Source organism: Panthera onca, chromosome E3 (assembly GCF_046562875.1).
Source record: "Panthera onca isolate mPanOnc1 chromosome E3, mPanOnc1 haplotype 2, whole genome shotgun sequence".
Classification (NCBI taxonomy): domain Eukaryota; kingdom Metazoa; phylum Chordata; class Mammalia; order Carnivora; family Felidae; genus Panthera; species Panthera onca.
This window is the reverse complement of record NC_138354.1, coordinates 4,134,076-4,150,858: the sequence shown is the minus strand read 5'-3', so window position 1 is coordinate 4,150,858 and position 16,783 is coordinate 4,134,076. Positions and strand designations below refer to the sequence as shown.

The 16,783-nt window shown below is 61.9% G+C and overlaps 1 protein-coding gene across 6 annotated transcripts in view; it reads left to right on the top strand.

Moving 5' to 3' along the window:
* The window catches only part of TNRC18 (trinucleotide repeat containing 18), an 87,749-nt gene that overhangs the window by 30,736 nt on the left and 40,230 nt on the right, over positions 1-16,783 (top strand). For 4 of the 6 annotated variants that reach the window (XM_078440015.2, XM_078440014.2, XM_078440010.2 and 1 more), the window contains 9 exons: positions 3,227-3,329; positions 3,624-3,829; positions 4,246-4,392; positions 4,906-5,096; positions 6,381-6,810; positions 8,036-9,034; positions 14,080-14,255; positions 14,786-14,922; positions 15,160-15,288. In XM_078440015.2, coding sequence (XP_078296141.2) covers positions 3,227-3,329; positions 3,624-3,829; positions 4,246-4,392; positions 4,906-5,096; positions 6,381-6,810; positions 8,036-9,034; positions 14,080-14,255; positions 14,786-14,922; positions 15,160-15,288 — 2,518 coding nt within the window. The remainder of the gene's footprint in view (positions 1-3,226; positions 3,330-3,623; positions 3,830-4,245; positions 4,393-4,905; positions 5,097-6,380; positions 6,811-8,035; positions 9,035-14,079; positions 14,256-14,785; positions 14,923-15,159; positions 15,289-16,783) is intronic. The other 2 variants (XM_078440011.2, XM_078440012.2) reach the window with 2 other exon arrangements.

Sequence of the window (16,783 nt, the reverse complement as noted above, 5' to 3'; positions counted from 1 at the left end):
GGTCCCAGCCTCAGCCCCATTTGGAGAGGCTGTCACCGCATGGCTGTGGGCCCCGGGAGCAAGGCTGCCGTTTCCCTGGCACCCATCCCGTGCCCTCTCTCCGTGGGAAGCGCAGGAGGCCCGCTGATCTGGAAGACCCGCTCAGACTCCGATCCCAGCCAGGAGGCCTCCTTGTCAGTCGGTGCCGTGACCTGGGCAGGTGGCTTTGTTGTCTTCTTGTGCCTCAGTTTCCTAACCTAGAGCGGGAAGACGGCCGGGGTTTACCTCCTGGGTTGATGACTCCTGAATGAGTGAATGCCTGGAGAAGATCCGGGGGCCTCTTGCACGTAGAAGTGGCCTTGAGATGGGGGTTGTTTCCACAGCTCATGTCTGGAGGGCCGGGATGGGGTCTTGTGTCTCTGGGACATTGGAGGGGGCCCCGCGCCTGCCCCGCACGTCTGTCTCGTGCAGGAGCTGGCCTCCCACCACCCTGGAACTCAGCACGGAGAGGTGATGGGCCCTCTGGTTTCCCTTCTCACTTTGAACAAAATCTGAACCACATTCCCTTCCACAGCCCACAAGGCCCTACAGTCTATACTCACCCCTTCCGTGGTCTCCCCTCCTGCGCCCTTCTTTTTATTCTGTCTAGCCCCCATGGCCTCCCTGATGTTCTTTGGCAGACTTCTGTCTGAGGGCCTTTGCCCTTGCCTTTGCTTATCTCATTCTTCCTGGCTATCTTCTTGTGACTCTCTCGGTTCATTTATCCGTTAATTCGTTCTCTGCGTGTTTATCGAGTAGCTTCCCTTTGGCCAGGTATTGGGTAGGGAAGGAGGCACACAGGCGGGAGTGGGACTCCTTAAACCAGAGCAGTACATAATCTGATGGAGAAGACAGATGGCGAACAGCCAGCGAGCAGAACAGCAATCCGTCGTGATCAGTGCGGGGAGGGAGGGAAACGAGAGCTTGATGGAGAGGTGGTCAGGGAGGGCTTCGTGGGGGAGGTGGCATTTCAGCTAAACTCTGACAGGAAAGGCTGAATAGTCTAGGGGAAGGGCACTCTGGGTGTCGGGAACAGCGTGTGTGGCCCTGAGTGTGGTGAATACAGAGAGCCATGGTGACCGGGGCATGGTTCTGTGGGGCCGGGGTTCTGCAGGAGGGACAGGTGTGTACAGGGGTTAGAGGGGACAGGTTGAGGCCGAAGGAGAAGGGTGTAAGCTGCAGTCCGGCCAAGCCCGGGGTGAGGTAGCGGGGGGCACGTCACGCTTTTTCAGAGACCAGCCATGTTCGGACGGGGCTGTCTGGGGCTCTGACTCGAGTGACCTTGGGGGTGGTGGGTGCTCCAAGATGGGGGGGCCTGCAGACGGGTTTGTGGTGGGAGACAGGGCCCAGGATGGGAAGCCACTGACACCCTGAGTGGTGACAGGGCAACAGACATCGGACAAGGGGGCTCGGGGCTAGGTGACCCTCTAGGCACTTGTCCCTTTTGGGGACTCCAGGAGTCACTGCTAAGTCCTGTTCCTGAATGCAGGGTGGGCCGCTGGGCAGGAGGGCCCTTGGGGTTTCTATGGGTTTGGGAGGCCATCTCCGCCTGGAGAAGGGAGCTGGGGCACATGCTCTAATTTCCCAGCCCGGCCCTGGGACTCTGGGGGGGTCCTCCACATCTTGGCCTTGTCTGAAGCCTGGGCTGCCCTTCCGGACCTGACCACCCCGGGGGATTCCCTAAAGGGACCCTCTACTCCGTCATGTAGCAGGTGGGTGGTCTCGGGATCCCTGTGGTTACAGGAACCACACTGCCACTCCCCCCAGGCTGGCCGTGGCTGGCACTGCTCTCCCACTGAGGGCCCCTCCCCTGCTTGCCACGGGCCGGGCGGGGTGAGACCACAGCAACTCTGAGCTGGTGTAAGTGAAGTTGGCTCAGCGACTTTGCCGGCGGCAGCCCGCGCGGATAGTCGACGTAGCAGGGAGGCACCTCGGTGTCCCACAGGGGCCAGGTTGTGAAGACACGTGCTCCCTCGCCCGCCCTCACTCCTGCCTGGCCTCTGGATGCCCCCGTTGTTGGCCTTAGATGCTCACCGCACCTCCCTGTCGTCCTGGCCCGCCTCTGGGACTTCCAGGCTGTCCTCCCAGGTGGTCTCCCGGCCCAGTGTCCCCTCCTGCCTCTGGGGTGCGCCCCTCCCCAGCGCTGCTGTCTGTCTCCTCGTGTGCTTGGTCCACGGGCGTGTGCCTCTCTCCGGGCTCCTGTCCTTTGTCCTGGGGCTGTCAGGCCCCCGCCTTCCTGAAGGCTTGGGGGGGAAAAACCGCGCACCCTGCCGAGCCTCTCCTGGGGGCTCTGTTCTTTGCTCGCTCCCAGTTTTGGGTGGGCAGAGGGGAGACATGAAGGGGAGATGGCTGATGGCAGCATTTCCCTGAGTGCGGGGGCCGCTGCCGGACCCCTGGTCTGGCGCGGAGCACCTTTGCTGGCGCCTCGGCGAGGCGAGGCCTCCTCCCTGCGCGCCCCTCCCAGGTCCGCCGGGCCTCTCGAGATGCAGCGGGGTGGGCGCCAGCCCCAGTGCGTTTCTCTCTCGAGCAGCGTCTCAGCTGCTTTCTGTGAGGCCACTGTGGCCAGCGACCGTGCCCTAGCCTGCCCGGGGCTGCCACATGTGCACCGGGTTCTGGCTTGTGCGGAAAACACCCCGAGAGAGGGCCCGGGGCAGGAGCTGGAGCTGGTGGAAGGTGGCAGGGGGGAGGAGGGACGGACCAGACGGCTGTGTGCCAGGCCGGACTTGGGGACCCGCCTTCTCTGCTCTGAGGGCTCTCCGGGGGTCGGGCAGCTCACGGAAGGTAGAGCCGAAGGGGCAGCTCACACGTTGTTCCCTCCTCCCCCCTTCCCCCTGACGTGGATCGTGTTCTCTAGTTTTACTTTACTGTCCTGATTTGAGAAGGCTTAGCCACGTGTCTGCAACAGCCAGAACCACGACGGGACCGCAGTGGGGCTTGAGCGTGGCAGGTGCTTCCCTGGGACCTGGGTCTGGCTGTGCTGCTTTCTTGGGTTGTGGTTTCCCCTCCGTCTTGACCCGCCACGCCCCACCCCGCCCCCAGAACCCGCCTTCGAGGCACAGCAGTGGTGAAGCGGCACCCGCACTTGCCCTGGCGAGGTCCACACCGGCACTCAGGGGCGGGTGACGGGGGGGGGGGGGGGGGGGGGTGGGTGCAGGTGCGCCGGCAGGGGGTGCTTGCTGGGGGCTCACTGCCTGCCTGCTCCCCTCAGGACACGGTCGAGCTGATGACGACTGTGGGGACGAAAGGGCCAGGCACCGGGAGGAGCGGCTGCTGGGGGCGCGGCTGGACCGAGACCAGGAGAAGCTGCTTAGGTGAGGGCTTGGGGGGCGAGGGGCCAGGGAGGGCGACCCTAAGTGGGTGGGGCCCCTGTCCTGAGAGCCCGAGCTGCCCTGGCCCCTGATCCTAGGCCAGGTGGCCCCACAGCCGCTCTCTACAGTGAGTGTGGGTCCCCCTCCTGGGGGAGAGCCCCGGGGGCCCTTCTGTTCTGAGGCTGAGCCCGCCCCTCTTTACGCTGGGTGTCCCCTGGGTACTTGGGGCGACACCCCATCTCTCCCACGTCCCCCTGGCCAGCTGGGCGGTTGCCAATGCCTCTGTTCTCCTTCCAGAGAAAGTAAGGAGCTGGCCGACCTGGCTCGCTTGCACCCCACCAGCTGTGCTGCTAATGGCCTGAACCCCAACCTCATGGTGACCGGTGGCCCGTCGCTGGCAGGCTCGGGGCGCTGGTCCGCCGACCCCGCAGCCCACCTGGCCACTCCCCCCTGGTTGCCCCGCTCGGGCAGCGCGTCCATGTGGCTCGCCGGACACCCCTACGGTAGGTGTGGGGCGGGCGACTTCCCCCTTGTCTGGCGGTTGAGGACGGAGCGGGCCTGACGTGGTTCTTACTGGAACGGGGCTGGGGCAGGACTGTGGGTGGAGGGGAGTCTCGTGTGGGACCCACGCCCCCAGCTGGCTCCTGTCTTCTTGTTGCTGGGGCCCGGGCCTTGTCCCTCTGCAGACGCTTTGGCTCCCTCACGTGTCTGAAGAGGACAGTTGCTAGGACACCCGCCTCGTGGGTCCCTTTGTTGAGCCCAATTGGAGGTGGTACCCAGGGGTGGTTGGCTTGCGGCCCGTCACCCCTCGGCTTCCTGCACGGAGACCCCAGGAAGGGGGCGTCTCGGGAATGGACAGAACTGGGGTCGTCCTGGGCCCCCGGCCCCTAGCATTGACCCGGGCCTGGGTCTCTCCTAGGTTTGGGCCCCCCACCTCTGCACCAGGGCATGGCACCTGCCTTCCCGCCTGGCCTGGGGGGCTCCCTGCCGTCGGCCTACCAGTTCGTCAGGGACCCCCAGTCAGGCCAGCTCGTGGTCATTCCCAGCGATCACCTGCCTCACTTTGGTAAGTGGTGCCCTTGTGGTGGGGGGCAGTGGCTGTGGTAGCTTTGCCTGGAGAGCCTGACCCAGATGCCAAGGGCCTTCTTGGGGGACAGGCGTCTGCCCAGAACAACGGGGTGGGAGTTAGACCAGGGCGCCTAGGGGATGTTCTGATGTCTGGGGTTTCCCCGGGTAATAACGCTATGGTGGTCCCTGTTCTGATGGGCTCCTACTCAGAACCAAAGCAGGCTGCCCCCACCTGGGGCCTGGCCCCCCTGCCCTGGCCCCCCTGCCCTGGCCCCCCTGCCCTGGTGCCTCCCATTGCATGCGAGCCCACTTGGTAGACCATCGGGTGTGGTGGGAGGAAGAGCTTGGGGTCCCCGCGTGTGGGCGCGGTCCCCCCTGGGCTGGGGACAGGGCCCGTGTCCCCTGGGCTGGGGACAGGGGAGGGGGTAGAGGCTCCGCTGCTGGGGGCCTCAGCCTCCCCGTGTGTAGAGGGGGGCGACGGGCACGGCCTTACTGTCCGTCCTGCCCCCAGCGGAGCTGATGGAGCGGGCCGCGGCGCCACCCCTCTGGGCCGCCCTGTACCCGCCGGGCCGCGGCGCCCTGCACCACGCCCAGCAGCTACAGCTCTTCTCCCAGCAGCGCCTCCTGCGGCAGCACGAGCTCCTGTACCTGCAGCAGCAGGCCGCCCAGGCCCTGGAGCTGCAGAGGAGCGCCCAGCTGGTGGTGAGTTGCTGGTGGGCGGGGGTCGAGGGATGACCCTCCGAGCCCCCCACAGAGGGAGAGGCAGACGGGTCCGCAGGCAGAGACAGAGGATGGCAGGGGCCGGTGGTCGGGGAGGGCCGCCTGGAGGAGGCAGCGGGCGTCCGCCCCCAGACCTGGAGGAGTTGACCGTGGGCAAGGCCCAGAGGTATGTGGAGCCGTGCGGGGGCAGGGTGCAGGGAGCAACGGGGAAACCGAGGCAGGAGAGGCAGCCTGCTGGACTGGGCAAGTTTGCGTGGGCTGCTGAGGAGATCCCGGGGCCTCCTGCGGATTCCTAAGCCCGGCCTGACCTCGTCCTCGAGCAGCTGGGCTGGGCCAGGGCTGGCCTCTAACACCCACATTAACTGATCCCGTGCGGGAGGAGCCTTGAGGGGCTGGTTCCCCGTGTGGGTGGGCTCCCTGGAGCCAACGGCGCTCCTGCCTACGTGCAGGTGCTCCGGGACGTCTGTCCTCTTGGCCTCGCTGCTTTCCCTTCGTGCAGAGGCCACGGTGGTGGCTTGTGCAGCAGACGGGGCCTGGGTTTGACCCTTAGCTCTGGCATGCCTGGCTCTGTGCCCTTGGGCCAGTGACTTCACGTTTCTGGGCCTCAGATCTCCTCCTTGGGAAAGTGGCGATGCCGGTGATCCTATGTCCTTGGGATCGTTCAGTGAGATTTAATAATCGTGGGAGTAGCCGGTGCCAGCGTGTTCTATGTGCTGACCGCCTGGTCCCCCTGGCTCCCTGCCCCCCAGCGAGCACTGGCTCTTCTCGAGCAGCTCCCTGCCATTTCCTCAAAAGCCATCAAATGTAGGAAGAGACCCCCCCACCCCCACCCCCACCCCCGGCATCTTGAGACCCAAAGGTGTTAGGACAGCACGCAGCGGGTAATGAGTTCTCTGTGAAGATAGCTATCCTAAAGCCATACGAGTGGGGGGAGTGGGGTACCTCCTTCATCGTCAGGAGCCTCACGCCTCTGCCCTGTCCCCCTTGTGCCAACTGAGGCTCCCGGTGGGGCCGGAGTCTGGACTGGAGGCCCCCGCCAGCCCCGGTGGCCCCCCAGACAGCCCCCCCCCACCCCGCCCAGCCCCGTCTGGGGTTCCACAAGGAATGCTGTGCTTGTTACACGTGAGCCACGACGGAATGTCCGTAGCAGGCTGGGAGGGCGGGCAGCCTGCATGCTGGGCCCTGCTTGAGGCGACCCCAGGGCCTGGGCAAGTGCCCGGCGATGGCTCGTGCTGTGCTCACCCTGCCTGCCGGCCCCCTCCCCAGCAGGAGCGGCTGAAGGCCCAGGAGCATCGGGTGGAGATGGAGGAGAAGGTGAGCAAGCGGAGCCTGGAGGCTGCAGGCAAGGCCGGCCTGGCCGCCCCGGGCCCTGGGCTGCTGCCCCGGAAGCCCCCCGGCCTGGCCGCCGGCCCCACGGGCACCTACGGCAAGGCCGTGAGCCCGCCGCCATCTCCCCGCGCTTCCCCTGTGGCTGCCCTGAAGGCCAAGGTCATCCAGAAGCTGGAGGATGTGTCCAAGGCGCCCACCTACGCCTACCCCGCCACGCCCAGCTCCCACCCCAGCAGCCCGCCGCCCGCCTCCCCGCCGCCCACTCCCGGTGTCACCCGCAAGGAGGAGGCGCCCGAGAATGTCGTCGAGAAGAAGGACTTGGAGTTGGAGAAGGAAGCCCCCAGCCCCTTCCAGGCCTTGTTCTCGGGTAGGAGTGTGGCTGAGACCCTGGGGTGGGGGTGGGGGGCGCGTGTCGCCCAGACCGGAGTCGGGTCTGGCTCTGGTCGAACCGATCGCCGCCAGTCCATTGACCATCCGGTTCTCCAGCCCTTCCTTCCTCTGTCTCTGCGGGGCACCTGTGGCGTACTGGGCCTGCCGCCAGGCTCTGGAGTGAATGCATGCGTGCGTGGGTTGGACACAGCCTCTCTCCAGCCCCACCTCGGTAGTAAAGTCAGGGAAATGGGCGTGACGTTAGAATCTCCTTCAGAAGGACTCGTTCTCAGGGTTAACCAGACCGAATCGAGAACGGTAAAGGAAGCGCTCCTGGCACATGGCACGTGCAGGGTTGTCACGATGATCACGCCCTTACTGGACCCCGACCCCACCCTCTGCCGTGTGCTTCGAGCACAGGCGCTCATCCCCTGCCCTGCGCCAGTGGGGACGTGCAGCAGGTGGCCTTAATGGCGTCCCTCTGCCCCGGCGGCCGTTCAGAGCGTGAGAGCGTCCTCGGGAGGATTTGAGTTCCGATTCAGATTCTGCTACCACCAGAATCTTGGGGCAAGTGACTGCTCCTCTCTGGGGAGATTCGATGCCGTGCTAAAGGCCGGCACTAAGCCTGGCCCCGGGGGCCGCTCCAGGCACCCGTCTTCCCCCTCGTCTGGCTCCCGTGGAGCACCCGGAGCTTGCGCAGAAGCACCGCGAACATCTGGCCACGTGCCGCCCTGCTCTTGGGCGGCTACGCTTGGGGGCGGGGGTTCAGAGTAGAAACGTGGAGGGCAGCACCGTGTTGCCGTTATTTTTGAACAGTTGGGCTGCCCCGACTCCACTTGAATGGGGTGAGGCGGGAACGGAGGCCAAAGGAGGCCCCGCCGGGTCAAGACCATTGGTGGCCTATGGAGCATTTGCTTCTGGGCCAGCCTCGTGCCGGGCGCAGAGGCGTTGGGGGCCAGAGAAAGAGAGAGCCGACCGTGGTTTCTGCCTTTGAGTCCTGAGGCCCCCTCGGGACGGGGCGGCGGCTGACTTGTGTCTCCGTGGCCTGGACGTGCGGAAAGGCAGCAGGGGTCCCCCGATGCCGCCTGGTGTAGGACCGCCGGGTGCGGAGGGTGGCCACGGGGCTCCGTCCCGCCTGGTGGGTGGGTGTTGACGGGGGGACGCGGGGGGTGTCAGACGCGACGGGTGAAGGGGCCTCCGCTGACTGTCCGTGTCTTTGGCAGATCTCCCGCCCAGGTACCCGTTTCAGGCCCTGCCGCCGCACTACGGGAGGCCCTACCCGTTCCTGCTGCAGCCCACGGCGGCGGCCGACGCCGACGGCCTGGCCCCCGACGTGCCGCTCCCGGCCGACGGGCCCGAGCGCCTGGCGCTCTCGCCTGAAGACAAGCCCATCCGCCTGTCCCCCTCCAAGATCCCGGAGCCGCTGCGGGAGGGCCCGGACGGAGAGGCGCTGGCAGAGCGGGAGGTGAAGGCGGAGGTGGAGGACATGGACGAGGGTCCCGCCGAGCTGCCCTCGCTGGAGTCGCCTCTGGCGCTGCCCCCCGAGGAAGCGCTGGCGGCCCCGAGCCCCGCGGCCGGCTGCGGAGGCGGCCTGCTGGAGGCCCAGGCCCCGAGCGCCGGCGGGCAGGGGGTCGCGGAGGCCCCCGGGTGCCCGGACTTCGCGGAGGGGGCCGAAGCGCGGGTCGCCTCACCCGGCCGGACGGAATCGTGCGCGGCCGCCCCGGACCTGGGGGCGCGACTGACGCCGGAGACGCTGGTGGAGGCCAAGGAGGAGCCGGTGGAGGTGCCCGTCGACGTGCCCATGGCTGTGCCCGTGGTAGAGGCGGTGCCCGAGGAAGGCCTAGCCCAGGCGCCCCCGAGCGAGCCCCGGCCCGGCCTGGAGTTGGCAGACTGTGACGTGCCCCCCGGGGACGGAGAGCGCCTGAGCCTGGAGGCCCGGGAGGCCGCGCCTGTGCCCGGCGGCACCTGCTTCCTGGAGGAGGAAGGCTCCGACCAGTTTCTGCCTGGCCCGGAGGACCCGCTGGCTGGCATGAATGCCCTGGCGGCGGCTGCTGAGCTGCCCCAGGCCAGGCCTCTGCCCTCCCCGGGCGCCGGAGCCCAGGCCCTGGAGAAGCTGGAGGCGGCGCAGAGCCTGGTCCTGGAGCAGAGTTTCCTGCACGGCATCACCCTGCTGAGCGAGATCGCTGGGCTGGAGCTGGAGAAGAGGAGCCAGGACGTGGGAGGTGAGTCGCCATGGGCGGTTGGTTTCTATGGCATTTTTGGTGGTTTTACTTTTCCTAAGGATTTAAACATTTTGAAAATCCCTAGGATGGGGTTTACCCGTACCCATTTTTGAAAAGTTGAGGCAGAAACACACGGGGCAGAATTTGTCATCTCTGCCGTCTACAGGTTAGTAGCGTTCACGTGCGTTCGTGTCGCTGCGCGCTCGGTCTGCGGGCTTCTCTGTGAAGTTTCTCCTCGTTCTGTCGGTGCCGCGTTTTGTATTAGCGTGATTCTTTGGGTTGCGGGGGACAGAAAGGCTCATTTGAACTGGCTTAGAAAAAGGGGAGGGAAATCGATGGGCTCTCGGCAGCCAGGTACAGCGGTAATTAGGTAATAAGTTTCAGGTATGGCTGGATCTGGGCACTCCGTCATCGGGAGTTTCTTGTCCTGTGTACCCCTTCCCCGTCTCTCCCTCTCCACCTGCTCCACTTTTCTGTCTGTTGTCCTCATTCACGGCAGGCCCACTGTCCTCTTGGGGGTCACCCAATACTTCTCGCAGGCCCACGGGCCTGCCCAATTCAGCAGACTCCCAAAAGAGGCCACCTCTTTCCTGGTGGCTCCGGCAAAGGTATTTGATTCATTCTCGTTAGTTCCCTGGGGGGTCATGCTTTGTGCAGAAGCAAACTCTCTGGGCTGGGAGATGGGATGGAACGGGCTGATTGTACATCCTCCCCAACCCCCCCCCCCCCCCCCCCCCCCAATGGGGCTGTCACCACCGGGCTGCAGGGAATGGGTGCTTTCAGCAGAAGGGCAGCGAATTCTGGGCTGGGCACAAAAAACGCGGGTGTTCAATACAGAAACTCAGGGCGCTCCAAGAAATGTGTACAGGAGGAGCCGTGGGCCAGGCAAGCCTTGCCACCCCACGCTCGGCCCAGAATCAGCGCAGAGGAGGGAGGGGCCCAGGCGACAGCTGTCAGAGAGATAATAATAGCGTTGCCAGTGTTTTGGTGCATTTTTTCTAGAACTTTTTCTACACACATACGCTTCTAAAATTAAGATCGTTTTGTAAACAATGCTGTGTAAGCTGCTCTCTTCGCTTAGCATATTTTTTATTAAATATTTTCTACAGCTATGTGTTTTTATTTTCTTCTTTTTTTTTAAGTTTGTTTTGAGAGAGACGGTGCGTGAACAGGGGAGGAGAGACAGACACGGGGAGAGAGAGAATCCCAAGCAGGCTCTGTGCTGCCCATCGTGGGGCTCGGACTCAAAAACTTCAAGATCATGACCTGAGCCGAAGTTGGATGCTTGACCACTGAGCCACCTAGGCACCCCAAAGCTCTGGGTCTTTAAACATTTTCTTAGGGGACAGTCGAGTTTTCCACCTAGTGGAGGCCCCAGCCTTCAATGCCTTAGCTGGCCCTAGGTTGTTAGGCATTTGAGTTTGCCTTTGGTTTTGTTTTATTGTTGTAACTAATGTGACAAATCTTTGTCCCCACCGCTGATTTTCCTGGGGGTATATTCTCAGGGGTGGAATTGCCGGGACCGAACAAAATCACGTTTTCAAGGCTTTTTCATCGCCATGGTCACATGATCCCCCGGAAGCTTGGACAAGTGATGCCCACTCCCCCTCACCCCACAGCTGTCTGTTGTTTGGTTCTTGTTCTCCAGTTCATGACTTCTTTTCACTCATTTAAATAGTTTGGCACAAAAAATTACTTTTTGGAACGAGACAAACCCCCTCTTGATCCTACCAACAGTTGGTGGGTTTTCCGTGAGGGCCACAGAGCATAGCCCTTGGCCCTGTCAGGTGGTGATAGGTGGTAGGTGGAAACACTGGGAGGGGAACAGGATGGAGGAGGGAAGGGTGGTCTCTTACAGAGGGAGGCGCTTCTGGGTGAAGTGACCCAAGGAAGGCCAGGGAGGAACTCTTCTGGGGGATTTGCTGATGGAACAGCACCTGCAAAGGCCCTGAGGTCAACAGTACGTGTAGCACGTTGGAACCAGAGCAAGGAGGCTGGGGCTGGGGTGGAGTGGGAGGAGGAGAGTGGTGGCCGCCAGGGGTTGGTGGGAGGGGGCGGGCATGGGGCCCTGGGCACCCACTGGAGGAGGGCTTGGAGTTACAGTGATAGGATCGGACTTAAATAGTGTCATTTTGGGGGGCTGTGTAGACACTTGACGCAGAGGCAAGGGGGGATGCAGGAAGGCCCAGGCGGGGGTGGTGGGTAGAGGTGAGGAGCAAGAGGATTCTGGGTAGAAGTTAAGGTGGAGCAGCCAGAGGGCTTTGCCGGCTCCGAGCTGGTGTAAGAGCGACTCCAGGGTTTCTAGCCTGAGCCGCTGGAAGGGCAGACTTTGCAGGAAGCAGCGGGAGGAGGTTTTGGGACCCACAGCTGGTTTCTGCATTGGAGGTGTGGCCCGCGGCTGGATCTGTGACCCTGGGCTGGAAAGCATACTTGGAGGTGCCGGTGTGCAGGGGTGTGTACATAGCAAGGGTGAGGGAGAGGCTGGTGGCCCTCTTCTCTACCCAGCAGGCAGCTGCCGATGGAACGCTGAAGGGGCCCCTGGTCGCCCATCGAGCTTCCCGCGGCCCACAGGTCACCCCTCCGTTGGTACAGCCATGAGGCTGTGTGTTAGCCAGGCCTTCTGTCACAAGTACCACAGACTGGGGGGTGTCTGGATGTTCTAGACCACTGCGTGGGCAGGGCTGGGTCCTGCGGAGGCCTCTTTCCTGGCGCGTGGACCCCATCTTCTCCTCGTGTCCTTGCCCGGTTGCCTCCGTGCTTGTCTCCAGCTTTCTCCTTTCTATAGACAAATAGTCCTACTGGGTTAGGGCTCATCTGGTCACTTTAACTTGGTGTCCTCTGTAGAGACTCTGCAAATAAGATCACTTTCTGAAATAGTAGGGTCAGGACTTAAATGTGTGGAGGGCGGGGAGGGGGGACATGATACATCCCGTAGCAGATGGCCTAGAGTCACCAGGCTCCCCGGCCTCAGTTGGGAGAGCCTCAGCCAGACTGGTTTGGAAGGTGAAGGAGGTGACAGAAGCTGCACCTCGGTCCCCTCCTCTGTGATGGAGCGGTGCTCTCCTGCCTTACCCAACAACTGAGAATCTTCCGGTTCGGACGACCTTGAGGGGTGGTCTGGTGCATAGGCGTCACCTCGGGGTGGGCCCTCGTGAGCTGATGGGGCTCACTGCTGTGCAGCCTCCGTGCCCATGCCCGTAAGAGCAAAACCGCTGGTTCTCAACTGGCAGTGACCCGGTTGGTTGTCGCAGCTTGGGGGAGTACTGCTGACATCTAGTGGGGAAAGGCAGGGGATGCTGTTGAACCTCCCACAGCGCATGCCCAGGATGGCTGCCCCCATTGCAGAGGATGAGCTGACCAAAATGTGGATAGCGCCAAGGTCGAGAAGCCCTGATCTATGCGAGACCATCAGTGATGTCTGTTTTATGGAACTGTATGCGTCGGTAGTAAAGAATATACTTTGAGGGTGCCTGGGTGGCTCGGTCGGTTAAGCATCCGACTTCAGCTCAGATCATGATCTCGAGGTTTGGGAGTTCGAGCCCCGCGTCGGGCCCTTTGCTGACATCTTGGAGCCGGAAGCCTGCTTCGGATCCCGTGTCCCTTTTCTCTACGCCCCCCCTGCTCGTGTTCCATCCTTCTCTCTCGAAAATTAATAGACACTAGGGGCGCCTGGGTGGCGCAGTCGGTTAAGCGTCCGACTTCAGCCAGGTCACGATCTCACGGTCCGTGAGTTCGAGCCCCGCGTCAGGCTCTGGGCTGATGGCTCAGAGCCTGGAGCCTGTTTCCGATTCTGTGTCTCCCTCTCTCTCTGTCCCTCCCCCGTTCATGCTCTGTCTCTCTCTGTCCCAAAAAAAATAAATAAACGTTGAAAAAAAAAAAAAAAAAGAAAATTAATAGACACTAAAAAAAATTTTTTTTTAAAATATTTTTTTTCAGGCATGTGTGGAACATTCATAAAAACTGATCACATATTAGATCACAAAGACAACGCCAATTAAAAAAAAAACTGTTGCTCTGGGAGAGATTGGAGGGGAGATGGGTGGCGTGCCCTTTCTGAAGGGTAGTGGGAATATTTATTAGATAAATGCACATACCTTAATCGTGTTAATCACAGAGAGGAATTTTCCTGAAACATGTGTCCTTACTGTGTGCCTGTGCCTCCACTACCCACCCACCCCCCCACCCCCTGCAAAAGAAAAAGAAAAAATAGAAATGCCGTTTAATGGGGGATTATTTAGATTAATTAAAACTGAGCAATGCAAGAGAACTCTAGGCAGTTGTTACTGGGTTTGGCCACATAAAAGTTGCTGACCTGTAGAAACGGCAGTTACAATTCATAAGGTCCAAGCTAACGACACGTAGTAGATTGCTGTTATGCACTACCGTGAAAAGAGGGTAGGTGGAAAAAGGTGTGATACCGTATGTATGCGTTGATGCCGTTCCCACATTTACGAAGGATGCCCACGGACGTTGCGTGTGTTCGAGTGGGGGTCGGTATTTTTGGAGCCCTCTACCAGAATGTCGAGAGTGGTGCCTCTGGTGGCGGGGCCAGCTTTGTGCGGGGGCGGGGAGGGTTTTCGTTTCTTCGCACCTTTCTGCTTGGTTTGTCTTTTTTGTGTTCTCCTACTGCTTTTGCAGTTTATGAAGCTTAATTTGGGCCCTTTTCTTCCTGGATGTGAAAACCATGCATATTCCCTGTGGAAAGTTTAAAGGACAGATGAGCAGAAAGAGGCACAGCCTAGAACGCACCTCTGTGGGCGCTTGGCCGCTCGTGGCCATTTTCTCTGGGCGGCAGTGGACGTTTGGAACAGAGTCGTGCCGTGTGCCCCGGCTTCTGCCTGTTCTCCTCACTTAGCACCATTTCTTGGCTCTCGGCAAGGCCGGGGTCCCGTCAGCATCGTGGGGGCCGTGTGGCCTCGGGCAAGCCCTGAGCTGGTCCTGGGCTCGTTCTTCTCCCTGTTTGGGGTCTGAGTGGGGTGGGCTGCCCCCAGGGAGCACGGCGGGGCGGGCACAGAGGCGTGGGCTCACCTGCCTCCTATGTGCAGGTGCAGAGCGGGGCCCGGTGGTGCGGCCCTCGCTGGAGAGCCTGCTGGCGGCCAGCAGCCACATGCTGAAGGAGGTGCTGGACAGTCCCTTCGTGGACCCGCTCAAGAACCTGCGGCTTCCGCGGGAGCTGAACCCCAACAAGAAATATAGCTGGATGCAGAAGAAGGAGGAGCGGGTGAGGTGTCCCGGGCCTGTCTTTGCCTGCCTGTGGCCCGTGGGGTGGGAGCAGAGATGGGTCCCCCAGAGACTCCATCTTGCTGGGGACACGGCTGGCTTTGGAGTCGAAAGGGCCTGATCCGAGTCCAGGTTCCACCGCTGACTTGCCGTGCGGTCCCGGGCAGGCCGTATCCCCTTTCTGGGTCTCCGTTTATCCACGTGATAATGGGCGACCGCCTGGCGGGTCAGGAAGAGCAGGCCTGGCTGTTCCCCTTGGTGCCTGTGGGCCTCTGTAAGCAATGGATAACACGATGGCCCACACTGTTGGGAGCGGCTGTCTCGGGCCGCTTCGGCCTTGACACGGCCCTGCAGAGTTGAGTTTTGGTCCCCGTGCCGCGTTCTGCCCACGGCCAGGGCTAGTGAAGTGGCAGGTGAGGCGTGAGCTGGGCCCCGGTCACCATCAGGCCTCGCCGTTCCCATCTGAGCGGCTGCCTGGCCAGGTGGTGGGAGCCGGTGGGCGTTGGCATCCTTACCCCGCTCTCCCCGCAGATGTACGCCATGAAGTCCTCCTTGGAAAGCATGGATGCCATGGAGCTGGACTTCCGGATGCGGCTGGCTGAGGTCCAGCGGCGGTACAAGGAGAAGCAGCGAGAGCTGGTGAAGCTGCAGAGACGCCGCGACTCCGAGTGAGTGTGCACCCCGGCCGCACCCCAGCCACACCCCGCGGCCCCGGCCGGCCGGGCGACGAGGCCGCGGCAGGCGGCGCCCTGGTTGGGCTCTCCTAGGCGCTGGCGCTCAGTAGGTTGGCTGTGGTAGGCCATTAGAGGTGTGTGTGGACCCGAGTGACGTGTGTGCATCGTATGTCCTTCTCCGCGCCCCCCCCACCCCCCAGGTTCACAGCCGAGCGTGTGATTCTTTTTAAGGGACAGGCGCGAGGAACCCCATAGAAGCTTGGCACGCAGAGGCCCTGGCAGGCCGAGGAAACGGACCCACGCCCTGAGCACCCTGTCGCCCCCCCGCAAGAGAGGGAAGAGCCGCAACAGTAGCGGAAAGTAAGGCTGGCCCCTCGGTGGGTCGGGAACTGGCACAGAGCTCGGAGGGGAGGAGCACAGGCCCACGCAGGGCCTGCGTCTGGGCACCGGGGACCTCGAGTCCCTCGGGCTCCGACCCACCTGGTTTGGTAGCTCTCAGGGAGCACGGTGCGCGCCGCCCGGGGCCAGGAGGGCGAGCCAGGCGAGTGGCGGAACGGACAGGCAGACTCATCCACCCGGCACCGAGTGGGCAGGTGACCCCAGTGAGAGAGGTTTCTGTGCCATGAGCCAAGTGCCTCGCCCGTCTTCCCGCCACACCTTTCTCCACGGTTAGGGACGAATTCCTGCTCTTCTCCGTACACCTCCTCCCTGCAGAGGGATCCGCTGAGCTTCCAGCCCCCTGGGACGGGTTCTGACTTGTGCTGTCACTTACTTCCCTCCGTGACTGACAGCGTCACTCTTGTCCTCCTGGCCTGACCTGTTGGGTTGTCGTGCCCGAGCCTGTGACCCAGGGCCGCTCCTTTGCACACTCCTTGAGCGGCAGCAGGAGCTACGCGTGGCGTCTCTGGAGGTTTTCTTGAATGGTGGCTGGGATGAGAGCTCTTCCTCCAGGCTGAGCGTGGGTAGGAATGATGCTGCGGTCTTCCCTGGGTGTCATGGAGTAGCAGGAGCTGAATGAGGCCCATCAAAAGAGCGGGGTTGGAGTGTGCCCCAGCCCGGGACATCGGAGCAGGGCAGACAGTAGGTGGCCTGGTGCTTGGCTTGAGGAAGCAGAGGGGCCACAGGGTGCCCCTAAAAGGCGCAGGAGAGGCAGTGGATCGGCCACAGGGCTTGTCAGATCACCCCAAGCGTCCCCACGACTTGGATTTGTCCTCCTTGGATGTTCCTGTTTGAGGAGAGGATGGAAAGAGGAAGAAATCCCCTAAAACCAGCCAAAGGAGGGCAGGGAAGCAGTTCCTGAAACCACAGGGGCTGGGGCCGCCAGCACACAGCCACTGGTTAGGAGCACAGCCTCTGGAGGTGGGCGTCTGTTCCTACTTGTGAGTCCCAGCTCCATCCAGTGTTTGTTGTGACCTTGGGCTGGGTGTTAGCTTTTTGGAGCCTCAGTTTCCCCACGTGTAAAAACAGGATGTGGAACATTGTTTTGTGGCTCAAGTATCAAACACTAACACGGAACAGAACACATAGTAAGCACCAAGTAAAAATTAGCTGCTGTTATTACTTGTGAGGGTTTAGCTTAAAGCAGGCAAGAGAAGCCTTCAACCTAGGACCGTGTCCCGACTGTCTTAATCCCAGGGGTGCAGGAGACCAGCCAGTGGCTCTTACTCCCCTTCCAATCCTGGGGGATTTCTTGGACATTTCTGATCTTTACTCTTGGCATGTTTTGATAAGGTGTGTGTGTGAGTGTATGCGTGAAGAAGCACAAGAAAGAGGCCAGCAGAGGATACTGCCTTGGAGAAGTGTTTCTTCTTTCCGGTTAAACTCTCATTCTGCCCCACTCACAAATAGAATCCCA